This window comes from Lepisosteus oculatus, chromosome 2, assembly GCF_040954835.1.
Source record: "Lepisosteus oculatus isolate fLepOcu1 chromosome 2, fLepOcu1.hap2, whole genome shotgun sequence".
Classification (NCBI taxonomy): domain Eukaryota; kingdom Metazoa; phylum Chordata; class Actinopteri; order Semionotiformes; family Lepisosteidae; genus Lepisosteus; species Lepisosteus oculatus.
This window is the reverse complement of record NC_090697.1, coordinates 77,854,980-77,872,668: the sequence shown is the minus strand read 5'-3', so window position 1 is coordinate 77,872,668 and position 17,689 is coordinate 77,854,980. Positions and strand designations below refer to the sequence as shown.

Genomic DNA, 17,689 nt, shown 5'->3' with positions numbered 1-17,689 from the left:
TTTGCTTGAGAGTTTTATTGAAAGAACTGCTGACAGATGCAAAAAATTGTCAGAGAACAGGTGTGCCGCTGGGGTGGGAGAGAACACAGCGGAGCGCAGAGGGGCATGCTGGGCCGCCGGGCGGGAGAGGCACAGGGAGGGGCAGGAACACCTTCAGAAGGGCAAACACAAAACAGGAGACAGAGAAGAAAAATAGTGTATCCGTATATCGCCATGAGTGGCATTTCCCAGAGTGCTTCCCTGTGTGCTGGATCACAAGCCTCTCTGCGACTGGCCGGGTCCGGCCTCACCCTCCGGCTGCTCTCCTGGCTCCGGCTCCGGCGGGGGGGGCGGGGGGGCTGTGCAGGGCGGGATGGTGAGGTGGGGGAAGGGGGGCAGGCTGGGGCGCGTGGCGGGGGCCAGGGGGGCGCGCGCTGGGGAGGGCCGGTCGCTGATTTGCTCCAGCAGGGAAGGCATGTCGCCCTCGATCTTCTCCAGCACTGCGGCCATCTGCTTCTCGATCTGCTCGATCACGCTGTCCATGTGCCAGTCGCCGGCGGCCTCGCGCTGCCCCTGGACGGGCACGGTCTTGCGGTGCGCCGCGCCCGGGGAGCCCCTGGCCGCGCCGGGGTCCCTGCGTCCGGGGCTCCCGTCCTGGGGCTCCCTTGCGCCCCTCCTCTCCGCCACGGCCTCGGGCAGCTGTGTCTGGCACCAGCTCTCCGCCGCGCCGGCTCTCCTCCCACCCCCGCCGGCGCCCCGGTCCCCCTTCTCCGGCCGGAGCCCGGGCGTGTCCCCGGCCCCTCCCCCCGCGGCCCCCCGGCGCGCTGCCGGCCCCCCGGCCCTCGTCTCCGGGTCCGCCGGGGAGGCGGTGTCGTCCGCAGAGCGGTGCAGGACAGCTGCCATCTTGCGCCTGTTGGGGGTGTCCGGGGGGCACCCCGACCTCGTCTCCCCGGGGCTGGCCGGGTGCTCCAGTACGATCACCTTGGTGCCGCGGTCTGGGACCCTCCTGGTCTCGACGCGGGGCGAAGGGGGGGGCTTGTCGGGGGGCGCTCTGGGCTTGTCCGGCCCCAGGCTGGCCGCCGTCGTCCCCGCGCTGTCGCTGGCCGCCCCCCCCTCTGGCTGCAGCCCAAGATCGCCTGCAGGAAGGGGGTCCGTGGTGGAGGTCGGGGAGACCCCCACCGACAGGCTGCTGGGAATCCCGGCCTGCTCCGGCCGGCTCTCCACCGTCACCTTGTGGGAAACACTCATGGACGTGCGGGGGGTGACGGCCAGGCGCGCCCCCCCCTCGCCCCCGCTGCCGGCCTCGGGGGCGCGCAGGCGCTGCATGAAGGTGGTCACTCGGATGGCCTTCTGTGGGGACAACAGGCAGGTTACAGGACCACCTCGCCGCCTGGGGACAGCCAGCTGAGGCCCCAGAACAGCCTGGCTTAAAAGCCACAGCCATTGTCTTAACGACCTCCTCAGAATACATTTCAGCTGCTCAATCCCCAGATTAATTGCTTGAAACGAGCATGTCCAGGAGGACACAATTGCTCGCTTTGTGGCCAGGGCCCCTGCAGAGCTCAGCTGGATTTCAGGCTGTCAGTGCCGGCCAGTTCTGAGCAGGAGGTCCAGTTGACCCGGACGTCTATACAGACACGTACTGGTCGGACACAGTAGTCTGGTCCTAAAGTACTGGCCAGCATTGCAATTCATTAACCAGATGGAGCAGGAAGACAGGTCCTGACAAATCCGACACGTGTTAGTAGGTGAACATTACTAAGACTGAGCATGTTGTGGTTAAAGGGTGATCTCCTACTTTTCTAAATGACGTTAAGGCACAATGTCATACAGTGTTGGACTTCGATGGGCAGAGACAAGGAAGCTGCAAAGAAACCACCTGAACAGCAAAGCTGAAGCTGCTCCACCATAAGAGGATTCGTCCAGACCTTCTCCTGCCCTGCAGAGGAGTGCAGCTGTGACCACATCTGGCCAGGACACCAGCCTGCGCCAGGTGACACCGGCCACCCGCCCACACCCTCCTCTGGGCAGGCATGGCCCAGCTGCTCTCTGCAGAGCGGAGGGGCCAAAGAGACTGTCTGATCAGGGGAACACTTTTCTCTCAGTGCCCCCACTGCTGGCTGGAGTGACAACGTGCTGAACTGGCAGCTCCCGGCACTGTTAGTATGGGACCTCTGACTGTGGCCGTAGAGACACGGCTCATGGTCAGAGAGCAGCTCAGCCTCCATTGGCCCAGAGTCACTCCAGTGATCAAGCAGGTAATCAGCGTGGAGCTCCAGACTGCGGGAGGCTGGGCTGGGCTGGACCGTGGCGCCGATGCCCTGCTCGGGTGACTGGCCACTCTGCGGACATAATGGATGCGATGAACCTCATTGGTCTTCAAAGAGAAGGAACATGTGCTTGAGATTCCTGTGTGGCTCCCCAGCTTTGAATGCATGTGCAAGAATATCTGCGTGTGAGTGTTTGTGTGTTTGTTTGTCTGTTGTGTCTGTGAGTGTTTGTGTATCTGTGTGTGTGTTTTCATGTGTCTGTGTGACTGTGAGTGTTCGTGTGACTGTCTTTGTGTGTGAGTGTCCGTGTGTCTGTGTGTGATTGCTCGTGTGTCTGTCTCTCTGTCTGTGAGTGTTCGTGTGTCTGTGTGTGTGCAGATGTACCCCCTGTCTACAGATTCTCCAGTCAACATCTCTGAGTTTTCAAAAATGCTCCAGGGCTCTCTCTGTCTTTCAAGACCAAAAGGAAGAGATACTGATACACAATGCAGACCCATTATGTATCCCAAGTATGTTTCCCTTCACAAACACATGGAGACCCCATTAGATGTGTTGGAGAGCAGGGATGAAGCAGGACACTTTTTTCAGTTTTCCATCAGCTGTGGAGAGGGGAGCTCTACTGTCTTTATCCATCACTGCTGGTGACCAGAAGGGTCTCCTCCCGGCTCTGTGCTCCTTGTCTGGGTGACTCGTCCCTTCGCTGAGGTCATCACTGCTGTACCTGCCGAGCACAACTCTCTGCACTTGCCTGCACTGTCGCTGCAGGAGGTGTCACCTCCCAACACTCAGCAAACCCTCTGACAGCATTAATCCTCAGGCCTGAAGCCACGTGTGCATTTAATTCAGAGGTGATCTGCAGGGTCTGGAACTCACTCTTAAATATCAACATCCTGCATAATCAATATGTTGATTAACAATTAACAGTTGATTGGTTTAAATTGCATCTGAGAAACAAAATAAAAACTGGTTTCTATACAGTTACATAATCTGTAAGTGGGCTGCTGTACATTTGTTTAGCTGATTCTAAATACTGTAATCTAAAGAGTACATATGCAGTATTTTACTGCACATTCTGATTGAAAGGTGCAACAGCCTTATTTGAACACATATCCTTCCAGCCAAAAGCCAAAAGCCAAAAGCCAAAAAAGCCCTTCTCTGGTTTTCTCATAAGAGAGAGCAGAGACACCTGAGGACACACTCTCTGCTGTCTGAGAGCAGAGACACCTGAGGACACACCTGTCTGCTGTCTGAGAGAGTAGAGACACCTGAGGACACACCTGTCTGCTGTCGGGGAGAACAGAGACACCTGAGGACACACCTGTCTGCTGTCTGAGAGAACAGGGACACCTGAGGACACACCTGTCTGCTGTCTGAGAGAGCAGAGACACCTGAGGACACACCTGTCTGTGGACTGAGAGCAGAGACACCTGAGGACACACCTGTCTGCTGTCTGAGAGAACAGAGACACCTGAGGACACACCTGTCTGCTGTCTGAGAGAACAGAGACACCTGAGGACACACCTGTCTGCTGTCTGAGAGAACAGAGACACCTGAGGACACACCTGTCTGCTGTCTGAGAGAGCGGAGACACCTGAGGACACACCTGTCTGCTGTCTGAGAGAGCGGAGACACCTGAGGACACACCTGTCTGCTGTCTGAGAGAGCGGAGACACCTGAGGACACACCTGTCTGCTGTCTGAGAGAGCGGAGACACCTGAGGACACACCTGTCTGTGGACTGAGAGCAGGTACAACAGCAACAGTTGCTGCCCTCATTTTTGTGTCCCCCATCCTGCTGAGGAAAGCTGTATGAAACTGAGAGGGAAGAAAGTGTCTCACTGCACCCCTGCTTCCAGGCAATAAGGCACAATACCTTCAGCTCCTGGGTTTCAGGCCAGTGAGGAAGAAAACAGTGGTTAATAATCAGACGGTTCAGCTTTGTGAAAGAGACTCCAGGCAGTCAGACTCTCAGGACTGGGGGCTTTCAGCTGTGGCTTCCCAGGCCTGAGAAGACTGAGCAGCTCAGTCACAAGTCAGCACGAGGTCACAAGTACCAACGCAGACATCAGGACAGAAGCTGCATCCCGCATTGTTAAAAACAGCTAGTTTGAACCGAAGCTTCTTTTCCTCGCCATGCTGTCTGAGGCTGAACGTTTGCTGTTTGGATGCGACCCAGTCAGTCATGTAAGAATGTGGGTGACCAATAATTCGAAAAATTGTATTTCCTATTGGCAGGGAAAGGGAGGACTTGAACATATTAATGCCGGCTCTCTGCTGGGCTTGTCTGAGCGTAACCCTGTTGGAGGGCAAGACGAGGAGGCCGCGGACAGGACGGGTATTGTGTAGCAGAGAGGAGCTGGGCCAGGCCCTGGGCAGGCCGGCCGTCTCGGGAGCAGGGGGTCGTGTGCTCCCAACACTTTCCCGATCTATCTAGCAGAGCCACCCTCCCAGCACTCCGCCGGACAATGCAGCTTCTGCTCCGTTCATCCGTGTGTTGGGCGCTGCGTACCGCAGGCTGCTTGTTTGTGCCTGCTCCGTGCTGTGCCTGGTCCTGTGCTGCACGTGTGTCCTCTCTGTGTCAAGGCTGTCTGTCTTGTCCTGACCGGCAGGCTGCCTCTCCGCAGGCCAGGCTGTGTTTACTGTGCTGCACCAGCATGGAGACAGGGGGCCCTGGGCTGGGAAACTGTCCAGGACCCAGGGACTGTGAGGCACCGGTGCGCACGTGTTTCAGTTTGCCTGCCGCTCGCCACGGAAACTACACTTTTAGCACTGGAAGAAGAATCGGGTTCACACCAGTGCTGATGAGCGCCCCAGTGACTTCTTTCTGAATACAGATGGTAATTGTTTGGACTTAAGGTGAAAAAAAACTAAAGGGGAAAATAAGCGTTTATTACTTTTACTTGAGTTGTTTTAGTACTGAAGAGACTAAAAACATCTTTGTCAGTTTGTCCGGACCCCCCAACGCTGGTGCAGAACCAGGGGAGGGTGACATCACCAAGGGCCTGGACCGGACCGGACCGGGCCAGAGGTGCTGTGCGGTGCTGCAGAACAGCTCAGCGGGCAAAAGATGGTCAGGGAGCCGAGACGCACACCCCGCCTGCGATTCCGAACGCAGCTGGAATATGAATAGGCTCAGCTGTGGACCTGATGTCACAGATGCACTGTGGTGTTAAATACAGGTTTCTGTCCTGTACTGCTGTGAGCATTGACTTGAGAACTGTAATGGCTTTGAAAAAAGTATGGAAATGCCAGTGTGCTACTGCTGCCCCTGCCCCAGAGGACTCTCTGTCCTGCAGCTGCTGGAGACAGCACAGCCGGGCTCAGCTCTGCTCCCTCCAGCCGCAGGGCCTGGGCAGTGCCGTGTGCCGAGCGCAGAGCCCCGCCCGTCTCTTACCCTCCACTTCGCCTTGGCGAAGTTCTTCTCGAACTGGGCACAGACGCCATCCTTCAGGTTCTTCTCCGACGCCCCGTTGCCAGCGATCCTGCCAGGGGGAAAGACAGTGTGAAAACGGGAGAGGGCGTGTCTGTGTGTGAGTCGGCACTGCTGCCCTCGGAGCCTGTCTTCTGACCTCTGGGCCTGTCTGCTGCTATCTGGGCCTGTCTGCTGCCCTCTGGGCCTGTCTGCTGCCCTCTGGGCCTGTCTGCTGACCTCTGGGCCTGCCTGCTGACCTCTGGGCCTGCCCTCCTCAGCTCCTGTGAGGGGTCAGGTCACTTCTCTTGCCTAAAACTTGTCCCCTGCCAGTGACTTTATTAGGGGAATATGAAATAATCTGTTGATGTTACTGACTGGAAATGAGTCTGGTACAACACTGTTTTTCCCTATGAAAACACAGCACCCTGGCTAATTCACTTCAAATGTGCACACACCCTGAACAGCAGCACACAGGTGGCTCCAGGTGAAGACTGCACTCCAACCCTCACCCTGCTGCACCTGCTTCCCGCTTGCGAGTGGTTAGGGGTGTCCTTTGACAGAGCCCAAGACCTCTGGCACAGGACACCTTGGGCTTGGGCACATGTGACTAAGGTGTTCTCTGATGTGATGGTTTAGTGATGAGCTAAATTTCCATCAATGTTCAGGCATTACGTCATTTGCGAGCAGGTCAGACTGCAGCTACAAAGCCTCCTTGCTGAAGGAGATCACAGTGGCAGAACCCGGACTCGCTCTGGGGGCGCTCCGGTCCGCACTGGGCTGTGTGAGGCTGGCGCAGTACGCCCCTCCCTCTCGGAGCGGGACGGTTCTCACCACTCGTGCCAGAGGGCGTCCTGGGCCGTTATTCTCAGCATGGGATCCACTTCCATCAGACGGCAGACCAGCTCCTTAGCTGTGAGAGAGACCAGAGGCGTTAACGACACACCTGCCCAGGTGGGAGCCTAGCCATCCTGTTCTGAATCTTGCTCTGGGACACAGAGGAAACACTGTCCACAGGCGATTTCACTGCAGTTCCTCCTTTTAGCACAACAGTACCGATCCTCACAGATCCTCAGTGTCCCATCAAGCCAGGCTGGACGGAGGTCCAGGATAATTCCTGGACATAAAGAAACTGACCAAAGGAACTCAAGCTCCTCAGTGTTGAACAGAAAAGATGAGAGATACATCTGAAGGTTATTGACAGACATTTACCAAAGGGATCACTTTAAAATGAGCTTTTAAACAAGGGTCTGAGGACTGAAGCAGGCACAGGTGAGTGAAGGACTAAAGACACATGAGCACAAAAACATCAGAGCAGTTACAACCGAGAGCCCGGCGGCCCGTTCTGGCCTGCTGGGTATGTCATAGCTAATGAACCCCAAGATCTCACCAGCTGTTGCTTTAAAGAACCCAGGACACAGCTTCAACAAAATAGCCAGCTGCTTGTTTCACACTCCCACCACCCCTTGAGTGAAGACGTGCCTCCTGTTCTCAGTTTTAAATGCAACCCCTCTGACCGTGTTTCACTGTTCATTCTTGTTCCTTCTGGAGACGCCAGCTGGCCTGGCTGTGTCAGTGTCTGGGGCTCCCAAATACCGTACCTGCATCAGTAGAGCAGCTGGCCAGGCCAGAAGGAGGTCTTGACACACAGGAAAGAGAGTGTGAAACAAAGGACCCAGATCGACAGTTTATCTGAGCTCTGCGGTTGTTTAACATGGTGCTCAGGGCACCTCAGCAGGAAGTCTGCTCCCTCCCTCTCCCTTCCCCCTGGTGGCCAGACACGGTACCTGCAGGGGAAATCTCGTCCCAGTAGGGGGAGTCGAACTCGAATTCCCCCGACACGATTCGGCAGAAGATGATTCGGTTGTGCAGGTCTGTGTTCTCCTCCTCTGTCTCGTCATAGAAGGGGGGGTTGCCCGAGAGCCTGCGAGAGAGACACCCCTCAGGACCTGTCCACCCCTCCCCACTGACACCAGCAGCTCCTGCTCCCGGACCGGAGCTCATGGGAGCAGCTCAGGCCCCGGAACGATTGCTGGAAAGGGCGGAGAGGGTGGGGGAAACCTATCGAGGGTGCACAAGCGCAACGTGCATTTCCTTCCCCCTCTGCCCTGCTCCCTGCGCTGTTCCTGCAACAGGCAGACCAGACCAGAGTCTTCCTCAGCGGAACAGTGAGCTGAGATGACATGAACCCGGGATAAACAAGACCCAGGGTTCGACATCAGCTCTTAAACATCACATTCCAAAGCCCCAGCTGGAGACTCTCCTGCAAATCATCACTTTTTACTGAGAATACATGATCCTGCCTTATCCATCCAAGAAAAACAGCCAAGAATTACCCCCGAAAACTGGTTCAGTAAAAACAATTGCTGATTCTAAATAAAAAAAACAATCCTCATTTCAGTCATCTATTGGTGCAGCAGAGCTGCACAGCACTGACCTGGACACCCCAGCTAAGGGAATCTCATCTGAGACTGACGGTGTGAACTTATTACTCAATTTGACCCTCTGCGTGTCTTCATGTCTCCTCACATAAAGCTCTTGTGAGTAAAATAAAAAACAGAACTGTGTTAAACAGGAGACAGGAGGATGCTCCGGTGTCGGTTGTTCTCTTGACAGCGAGGAAGCCCATATTCAGAACGCGGTGGGAGTGAAACACAGTTCACAGCGCCCCCTGCTGGCACTCACAGGATGTACATGATGACTCCGACTGCCCAGCAGTCCACTGGCCGGCCGTACCGATGTCGGGCCACCACCTCTGGAGCTGGGGGGGAAGCGGAGGAGGGGAGAGATTGAACCCTTGGGTCTCATCGTTTAGAAATCTCCCACTCTTGAGAATTATCTGCACTTCTTGAACCGGTTTTAATTAAAATGTAAGCTCAAAATACACTGTACAATAACTCTACATACTGTAAGTTATGTTTAAATAAAGAATATCGAAAAGAAAACATCTCCACAACAGATCCCTCTCTTCCGTCTTGTACTGTATGTAAAAAGCCTTTACATAAGTCAGTGCGTGAACTGTTACTGTTGCTACAGCTACACCTGATACTACAGATACGTCTACTGCTACTACAGCTACAGCGTCTACTCACAGGAAAACGGCGCAGGCACGTACCCAGGTACTCGGGAGTCCCGCAGGGCTCGGTGATAGAGCCGTTCTCAAACCGCGAAAGGTAAAAATCGCGCAGGACCACTTTGTTGTGGTTGTTCTGGTTGTAGTACATCAGATTCTCCAGCTGGGGGAAACAAAGGAACACGAAAGACTTTCCTATCGCCGCAGGTTTCGATAACAGGCGTTTTAATTTCTTTTTACACATGCTGCTAGGGACTTCTCTGTAATATCTGCAATTTAGTATTTAATTAGTTTTCATGCAAATAAAGGTTTGGTTTATGGTAATAATATGAATCTTTTCTTCTGTTTTATGCTTCGTAGCTTCAAAGGCAAAGCTGGGGAATTTAGCAAAGAGATAACCTGATCAGAGAGCAGACAGACAGGCTGTAAAAACAGACAGACCCCTGATCAGAGAGCAGACAGACAGGCTCAGAGAGCAGGGAGACAGGCTGTAAAAACAGACACCTGATCAGAGAGCAGACAGACAGGCTATAAAAACAGACAAACACCTGATCAGAGAGCAGACAGACAGGCTGTAAAAACAGACAGACACCCGATCAGAGAGCAGACAGAGAGGCAGTGAGGGCAGACAGCACCTTGAGGTTCCTGTGCACAATGTTGAGGGAGTGCAGGTAGGCCACAGCTTCTAGCACCTGTCTAATGACATTAGAGGCGTCTCTCTCTGTGTAGTTGCCCTGGTCCAGGATCCAGTCAAACACATCTCCCCCAGTAGCTCTGAAACACACAGTGCAGATCTGCTCCCCACATGTTTCTAACAGAAAACACAACTACTAATCTTACACTATCACCATTACACTATCAGTATTACACCATCACCATCACACTACCACTATGACACTATTTAGATAGGTCTGCAGTTAGGGCGACTGAATGTCTCGAAGCTCAAAGCAGGACAAGTGTTTCTCACTTTCCAAACATGGGGAAATGGGTGAAGCCCTACCTTTGGAGCACCTAAAGCTCTTCTTCAAATTTCTGAATATTAGCTGCCTCTCTATTATTTCTTAATGCAAACTTGTAGCTCTTACAGGAGAGCAGAGAGATGAGGGTTCAGAGTGCCCACTCACAGTTCCTGGATGATGTAGTATTCTTTCCTGGTCTCAAAGGTGTCGATGAGCTGCAGGATATTGGGGTGATTGACCCTGAAAGACAGACAGAGCAGCTTCACTGCCTGGCCAGAGCTACCCAGTGGAGACCCACAGCAATGGGCAAGACTGGACAGACAGCTTTCAAACCCAGTTTAACCACCTTCTAACCCACAGCACTGCCTCCGCAGTCCCTCCACACTGGGGCGCTGGCAGGGCGCTTATACCCACTGGCCCACACTACTGCTCCCCCTGCCCTGGCCACCCATGATACTGTCTGCTGTCTCAGCACTGATCAGGCAGAGCCTCCTGACCTCCTGGCAGCTAAGCAGGTCAGGCTCAGTGTGCAGGGCACTGAGCTCAGGAACAGGCTCGGTGTGCAGAGGGCACTGTGCTCAGGAACAGGCTCAGTGTGCAGGGCACTGAGCTCAGGAACAGGCTCAGTGTGCAGGGCACTGAGCTCAGGAACAGGCTCGGTGTGCAGAGGGCACTGTGCTCAGGAACAGGCTCAGTGTGCAGGGCACTGAGCTCAGGAACAGGCTCAGTGTGCAGGGCACTGAGCTCAGGAACAGGCTCGGTGTGCAGAGGGCACTGTGCTCAGGAACAGGCTCAGTGTGCAGGGCACTGAGCTCAGGAACAGGCTCAGTGTGCAGGGCACTGAGCTCAGGAACAGGCTCAGTGTGCAGGGCACTGAGCTTAGGAACAGGCTCAGTGTGCAGAGGGCACTGTGCTCAGGAACAGGCTCAGTCTGCAGGGCACTGTGCTCTGGAACAGGGTCAGTGTGCAGAGGGCACTGTGCTCAGAACAGGCTCATTGTGCAGAGGGCACTGTGCTCAGGACCAGGCCCAGTGTGCAGAGGGCACTGTGGCACTGCACACTGCTTCTGACGTGCCCTGCTTTGGATAACGAGAAGCCTTAAACTCCTCTTACATTTTCAGGATCATGATCTCGTTCTTGGCTGCCTTGCGCACTTTTTTTCCATCCTTCTTGAGGAACTTCTTACAGATGAACACCTTGTCGGTCTGCCTCTCCTTGGCCAAGCACAGCTCACAGAACTCCTTCCTGTGGAGGGAAGAGACCGCAGGCTCAGCATGGAATGAGCTGAGGGATCCATCCATCTCAAGAGCTGTTTTATCCCATCTCTCTCCTAAAATAAATTCTGAACTGTTGGTTATTCTTCTTTTCCAACCAACAGTGCAAAATTCACCAGAAGTTCACCCACCCTGCTCAGCTGCACCATTCTGAATTGTGCCAGCCAGGCAGAGCTCAGAACCTGAAATGACTGCGACTCCCAGTACCCAGTACGCAATTCCCCTGCCTGCATTAGAGGGGCTTGTTTCTGTCTCCAGGGGTTTGTCAAACTAATCTGACAAAATTGTGAGTTCGAGTGGAACAGTTCTGAGCCCCCAGAGAGCACTGGGAGTCCGTGTAGCGGCTCAGCCTCTCCCAACAAGGATAAGACTGCAGACTGCATGTTCCCTGGCAATTAGGCAGCCAAATCTCCCAGAGCCCAGAGAATCACGCTGCCGCCTCAGAGGAGCAGGGAAGAAAATAATAGGAAAATTCAGCTGCTCTAAACCAAGGAAAATCAAAGTTAATTTGTGTTTTTATTTTTACTGAACAGTCTTTTAATTGATTTTAAGCCCATTCAGTTCCTCTCTTTAATCTTGTGAGAAAGCCGTGAACCGCAGCCAAGCTCCATTGTCTGGAATAACTGCGTGGACACAATCCAGGTGCTAACAAGGTCGCTGAGCCTGTGCTGCACAAAGCACTAGATGAAGCAGCTTCAGTGTTTTATTCAGTCTTAGAGGTTTAACTCAAGGGAGTCTCAGGAGAGAAAGTCTGGTGCCATTTAAAGTAAAACACGAGGCTCAAAGCACAAAACCTCTCATTGCAGTTTACTGGAAGGCACTGAAGGAAGAAGCTCTGGAAAGCATGAACCCAGAAGACAAAGAGGGTCTCGAACGGTGCTGAGGTCCTGTACGTGCTAGCAGTGTGCCTGGTGTGTGCTACAGACAGGAGGACCTGAGAGAGCAGGGCTGGGACTCTTAGGGAGCCTGGTGTCCACCTGGGGTCTCAGTGACACAGCTGGTCTAATTCGTTACTATAGAGCCTAATTGTAACACTTCTAACCAGACTCCCAGGAGTTTTGTTGGTACCTGTATGTAGAACAAGGGAATTGCTTGAGTTACATTATACATTATATATATTTAACATAGAAAATACCCAGCACACAGAGAGCCCCCTGCTTTCCAATGGCAAAACACAGGCCCAGAACTGTGACCAGCAGAACTGCAGCTCTGGGCCTCCAGTGTGTTCAGGTGTTGTGTTGTGATCTGGGCCCATGTGCAATCGCAGCAGGACGAACAGTTAATGAACCTCCAGGCAGACAGCCCAGTCTGAGAAGGTCGCACATCTGTAAAGCTTGTGATTGGTGGTTTTCATACTCACGCCCTCAGGATCTGCCCGATCTCGTACTTGTCAGTGATCTCCGATAGGCTGTTGTAGGTCCGCCCATCTCGGATGGCCAGGCATCCAAATGGCATGACGGCACACACCTGAAAGACAGGGGGCACCCAGACAGGGCGAGAGACGGTCACACGCAGGGCCTGAGTCCTGGCTATGCTGTCAGACCTCTAGTCCCTCACAGGAGACAGCATTGCAGCTGTAGAGCACAGCACTGAGCCGAACGGCCCAGTCTGGACCGCAGCCCGTGAGCCCGATCCGCACAGGTCTGCACAAGCCCTTCTGGTGTCAGCCTGTGTGCAGTGCACACGGCCAGGCACACTTCATTCCATTCAATAAAAATACTTCCCAAAGAAAACTCTGGATTGAATTCTCTTTCCATCTGACAGCTAATCTCCCTGCTTTCTATAATCCCTGCACTCTAATCTTGCTCATCACATAAATGAGTCTGGGATATAAATAGGGCAGGACAGACACGTGGAGAATGGCGGAAGCCATCCCACAAGGCAGCGCTCCACGAGCTTCGATAAGCAGCTCCTTCTCCACACTCCTCTCGCTGTGAAGCCTCAAGACTCTCCATGCTCCATCGACCTGCAGGCCCTGAGCAGAAGAGACACTCTGCTCATTTGCCCTTCACTCTCTCAGCTCATTGAAACGCAGACACACCTGGTCTTGGACTCCGCCTTATGGGTGTTATACAACACTGTAGGGTTTTTATTTACAACTCAAAAAACAAAATACTGGCTCAGCGCATTGCTAGTCATGTTGCAAACTGAATGCAGTTGTACAATAAACTCCGTTGAGGGTCAGATCTCTCGGGAATTCTCCTGTTCTCATCCCAGGCTCTCCAGGGTGAGAAATGACAGCTGAGCCACACAAGCTCTGCCCTCGCTCTGACCCAGGAGACGGTGGTCGGTGGCGGCTCTGGTGGAGAGAACACAGTCTCACGGGTCCTGGCAGCAGGAGCCAGGCTTGGCACTGCCTGCCGGACACTGCCCGCTGCAGAGGGCTCCCGGAGCCATGTGCTGGGCCCCCCCCCCCATCACGCCCCCTCCTGGCGTGACAAGGCTGTACCCCGGCCAGAGCAGTGAGCACAGCGCCGTCCCCTCGTCAGCTCACGGCGAGTGCTAATGGGCCTGATCGATGGCTGATGGCCGCGCGATATTGACGACTTTTTAATGGTCTGGGGGCTGCAGGCGGCCTGCTCCTGCAGCACAGCTGAGATCATTAATGCCTGTAATAGATTGATTGTCCTCATCTTTTTCACCTCTCCCCCCCCCTTCTCCTTTCTTCCTCTCCGACCTCTGACCTCCACAGACTCCCTGACTCCGCTCTGTCTTTAATCACGGACCGTCTTCAGCTTCTGTCCTGCAGGCCACGGCTCTCTCGCTCCTTTCTGTTGGGCTCTCGCTTGCGAATCACTAAGCAACCAGATCCCTTTGCTCTGTTGTCTGCCGTCCGCCAAAAGAAAATAAAAGAGCTCACACTGACAGCTATTATCAATACCACCGCTGTACTGCAGTTAATACAGGGCTACTGCTGCAGCGGATACTGTTTCTGCTGATCTCAGACCTGTGATGAGCGCTGTCCCCTGTGTAACCCCAGGGCTGGCTGATCTGGGAGCCTAGGCAAGATCTCAGAAAGGGGTCCCCCCAGGTCAGGCTTTTCGCATCCACTACTATTATCAGATCTCAACACTAACTGGATAACTTTAATTAACCAGCTTTGAAGAACTCATAATAAATCACTTACAAACAACAACAAGAAGCAGAACTTTTACAAGGATAACATGTACTTTAACATTGAAACTAATAAAAAGGAATATTAATAACAATAAATAATGATAAACAGGATCTCTGTTACTTCAAAATTATAACAAATCATAACCTACAGATTACTGCTTTGAAACCTTCGCAGAAAGGAGTTGTAGAAATAAATACACAATTAAGTAAGAAATATGTGCTCTCAGTAACAAGAGTGGTGGTCCGATCAGTAACGCCGAGAAGACAGGAAGGTTTTATAAAAAAAACATTCTATTAATCAATGTGCCTAGATTTTGGGAAGGCAAAATCATCGATTTCATCTTCATACGATAGCAGTCGACTCACTGTGTGATTGATGCTCATGATGGCCAGTCCAGGGCTCACCTCAGGTGTGGGTTAACTTGAGCTCTGAAAACTCCTCTCTGCTCCTGCTGCTGTGACTGGGAGAGAGACTGCAATCCGAGGGCTGCAGGATGGGGTCACAATACCCCCCATTTAATGAAATATAGGAGAAACCAGATGGTTACAGATATGCGCTGCAGATTTTTTTGTACTGTTCCTTCACTTTCACCCTTTTGTTTGGCCGGGCAGCGATCCACACGGCTTGTGTACGACTGATGTAAATGCGAACCACTTCTAGTGAGACACCTCCAGTAGGCTACGTGTGCAGCAGCTTGTCTGCCGCTCTCTAGTTAAATGGATCCGACTCCATATATCTGTAGAAATCGCTGATCCCACTCGCCTTTTCTGCGCTTCGGAAACATCACGCGCTCGATTCTGACTGGTCACTTTTGGACTGGGATTCCATTAGGATGATCCACAGCAGAAACAGAAAGAGCCGCTGGAGGGAATTTTTCGCTCACATTTGAACGTGCTGATTAAAAACATGCTGTGCTGCACATTGGGGGGCCCCTGGTGGCCTCGGGGCCCTGGGCAGTCGCCTAGTTCTCCTGTGCTCAGGGCCGGCCTGTGAAACCCAGAGCCCCTGCTTCACCAAGTGTCCCCTTTTGGAGAAGCCTGCTCAGCCCCAAACCCCAGTCCTTCACAGAGTCCCCAGAACATCTTCAGCTTCTCGTCTCCCGAGGAACAACGCGTCAGTCCTCTCGAGTTCTCCACGTCTCTTCCCTGAGGGCACGGAAACTTCACCTCACTCCCGGGAGCCCTGGCACACTCAGCTGGGCTCGTCTTGCACAGCCAGGCTTCCCTGCGCCAGGAGATACACGTTCCCCTTCTCTCCTGGGACCTACAGGCACCCAGATTCCAACTAGAAACACTGCTAATCTACGACATCAGAGAGACCACGGAGAAGCACGTTAATCCAGGGATACTTCACTAGTTTTTCAATTGCTTACATTCAATCTGGATCCATCTGTCTTTACTAATCTCATGCCTAATGAAATCTTTGCAAGTCTTCATCATCTAGTTCAGGCTGGAGAAGTTGGAAAGAGACTCAGGACTGCAGGCTGGCTGCTGTCAAAGGACAGGAGTTGAATAAACATTCCCATGCTGTCTAACCTCTCTGCAATTCAGGAATAATATGTCACTCTCCCTTCCTGAACTGAACTGAATTTAGACACAGCCCCTCGCCTTCTGCACCTGACCGCTGTTACAGCGACTGCTGCTGTTCGTGAGGAATGTCCCAGTTCAGCACAGGGCCAATCAGGTTCACCTGCTTGGCCATCTTCCAGCGACCTGATTGCTCCCCTGAGACACAGGGACATGTTACAGCACCAGGTCAGCCTGCCAGAGCCCAGGGAAGTGTGTGAACTGCTGGGCTTCACCTCCCTGTTTATCTGCTTGACTTTATTGCTAATTAGGGGCAGCCTCTGTCTCAGTTAATAACCTATGTGTGATCTCTGGCCATAGCTCTGCTGACTGCACAAGGAATCTGAAGTCAGATTCCTGACTTCAGCTGAAGGTCCATTGACTCGTCCAGGAAAACACTCTCCTCGGAGCTTAGGGATGGTGGATGAGAGCCAATTATCTTTTCCCGGGATGTGGAGCTTTTGTGCCCTCAGTCTGTCTGCAGAGTGGGGAGGCTGTCAGTCTGGGACTTTGCCAGTGTGGCCATCTCAGACCTTAAGATCAACTCGATTCTGTAGTGCAGCAAGGGAGCACTGATGTGGAGATCAGCGTGTGCGTGTGGATGTGCATGTGCCTGTGGTGTGTGCAAGTGTGCACATGTTTTAAAGAGTGTGTGGTGTTTGCATGTCTGTGTGTGCACGTGGGTTTGTGTGCAGGAGTCTTTCTCCCCAGTGGCTGCAGTGTGTGGGCCAGAGGCAGGTGTGAATTATAACCAGCTGTTATTATAAATGGGTGTCTATGGGAATAAATAATGGCCCATTCCTGAATTATTAAAAAGAAAGAATGATGAAGTTCTAAGAACATTTTGTTTTAGTCACAAAATCCAGAAGGCATGCTTTGTAGCAACGGTGAGAAAGGTAGTATATTTCTCTGGGAGACAGGACTGCAAATGGTTTTGACAGGGAACAGTTCATCCTGCCTTGTGGGCTTGTATTTATGACACCAGCGGCAGTGAGGGGGCCAGAGAAAGTGAGAAAGGAAACAGCAGACATCTGATTGCCTTTTCATCTCCAAAGCTCAGCGATCTCACTGCTAATTTAACTCTGAGAGAATATTACCATGCTGCAATGGGGACAGCACAGACAGATCTCTGAGTGAGAGGGCACTGTTCCCCAGTCCTATACTGTATAATCCCACACACTGTTCCCCAATCCTTCACTCTTTAATAACACACACTGTTCCCCAATCCTACACTCTATAATCCCACACTGTTCCCCAGTCCTATACTGTATAATCCCACACACTGTTCCCCAATCCTTCACTCTTTAATAACACACACTGTTCCCCAATCCTACACTCTATAATCCCACACTGTTCCCCAATCCTACACTCTATAATCCCACACTGTTCCACAATCCTACACTCTATAATGCCACACACTGTTCCCCAGTCCTACACTCTATAATCCCACACTGTTCCCCAATACTACACTCTATAATCCCACTGTTACCCAATCCTACACTCTATAATCCCACACTGTTCCCCAGTGCTACACTGAAGAGCAGTGGTCCTAAGTAAAGTTTCCTGAGGTACTCCACTAATTACATCACCTGAACTGGAGCATTTACCCCTCTGTGTGTATCCATGGATTCCTGTCCATTAATCACTTCTTTCTTGGATTGCATGCAGTACAATGAATGCCTACCTGCTGAAGATTGAGAATTAATCTTTAATGAGGAACTCAAAACTCAAAAACCTCCTAAGAATTTAAATATGTCTAAATATTGTATGCCTGTTTTCTGTTGTTTGTAATTGAAAGACCTCTTACAGATTAACCAGATTTCATTGGCCAGGTGTTTGCCTCGTCCTGAAAGTCTTTCCACTTGTCCTGACCTGATCCAGCTACAGGAGTGACATCACCCCCCTCCAGACGGTCTAAAGCTCTGTGGCAGCAGAAGACCTGATAAGATAAGATAAGATGGTCACCTGGCCTGGTGGAGTTCTCCACTGACCGGGGGCAGGGGTGGGGTGTAAGTGCTCAGAGCCTGCCAGGGGTGGGGGCAG

At 52.6% G+C, this 17,689-nt stretch overlaps 1 protein-coding gene across 2 annotated transcripts in view; it reads right to left on the bottom strand.

The window, feature by feature from the left end:
- The window catches only part of camkvl (CaM kinase-like vesicle-associated, like), a 38,151-nt gene continuing 20,462 nt past the window's right edge, over positions 1–17,689 (bottom strand). For both annotated transcript variants that reach the window (XM_069185175.1, XM_069185167.1), the window contains exons 2-11: positions 12,324–12,430; positions 10,803–10,934; positions 9,855–9,929; positions 9,366–9,504; positions 8,773–8,893; positions 8,343–8,418; positions 7,445–7,581; positions 6,492–6,570; positions 5,643–5,730; positions 1–1,329 (exon numbers count right to left, since the gene is read on the bottom strand). In XM_069185175.1, the coding sequence (XP_069041276.1) occupies positions 253–1,329; positions 5,643–5,730; positions 6,492–6,570; positions 7,445–7,581; positions 8,343–8,418; positions 8,773–8,893; positions 9,366–9,504; positions 9,855–9,929; positions 10,803–10,934; positions 12,324–12,418 (2,019 nt within the window). In that variant the 5' untranslated portion in view covers positions 12,419–12,430 and the 3' untranslated portion in view covers positions 1–252. The remainder of the gene's footprint in view (positions 1,330–5,642; positions 5,731–6,491; positions 6,571–7,444; positions 7,582–8,342; positions 8,419–8,772; positions 8,894–9,365; positions 9,505–9,854; positions 9,930–10,802; positions 10,935–12,323; positions 12,431–17,689) is intronic.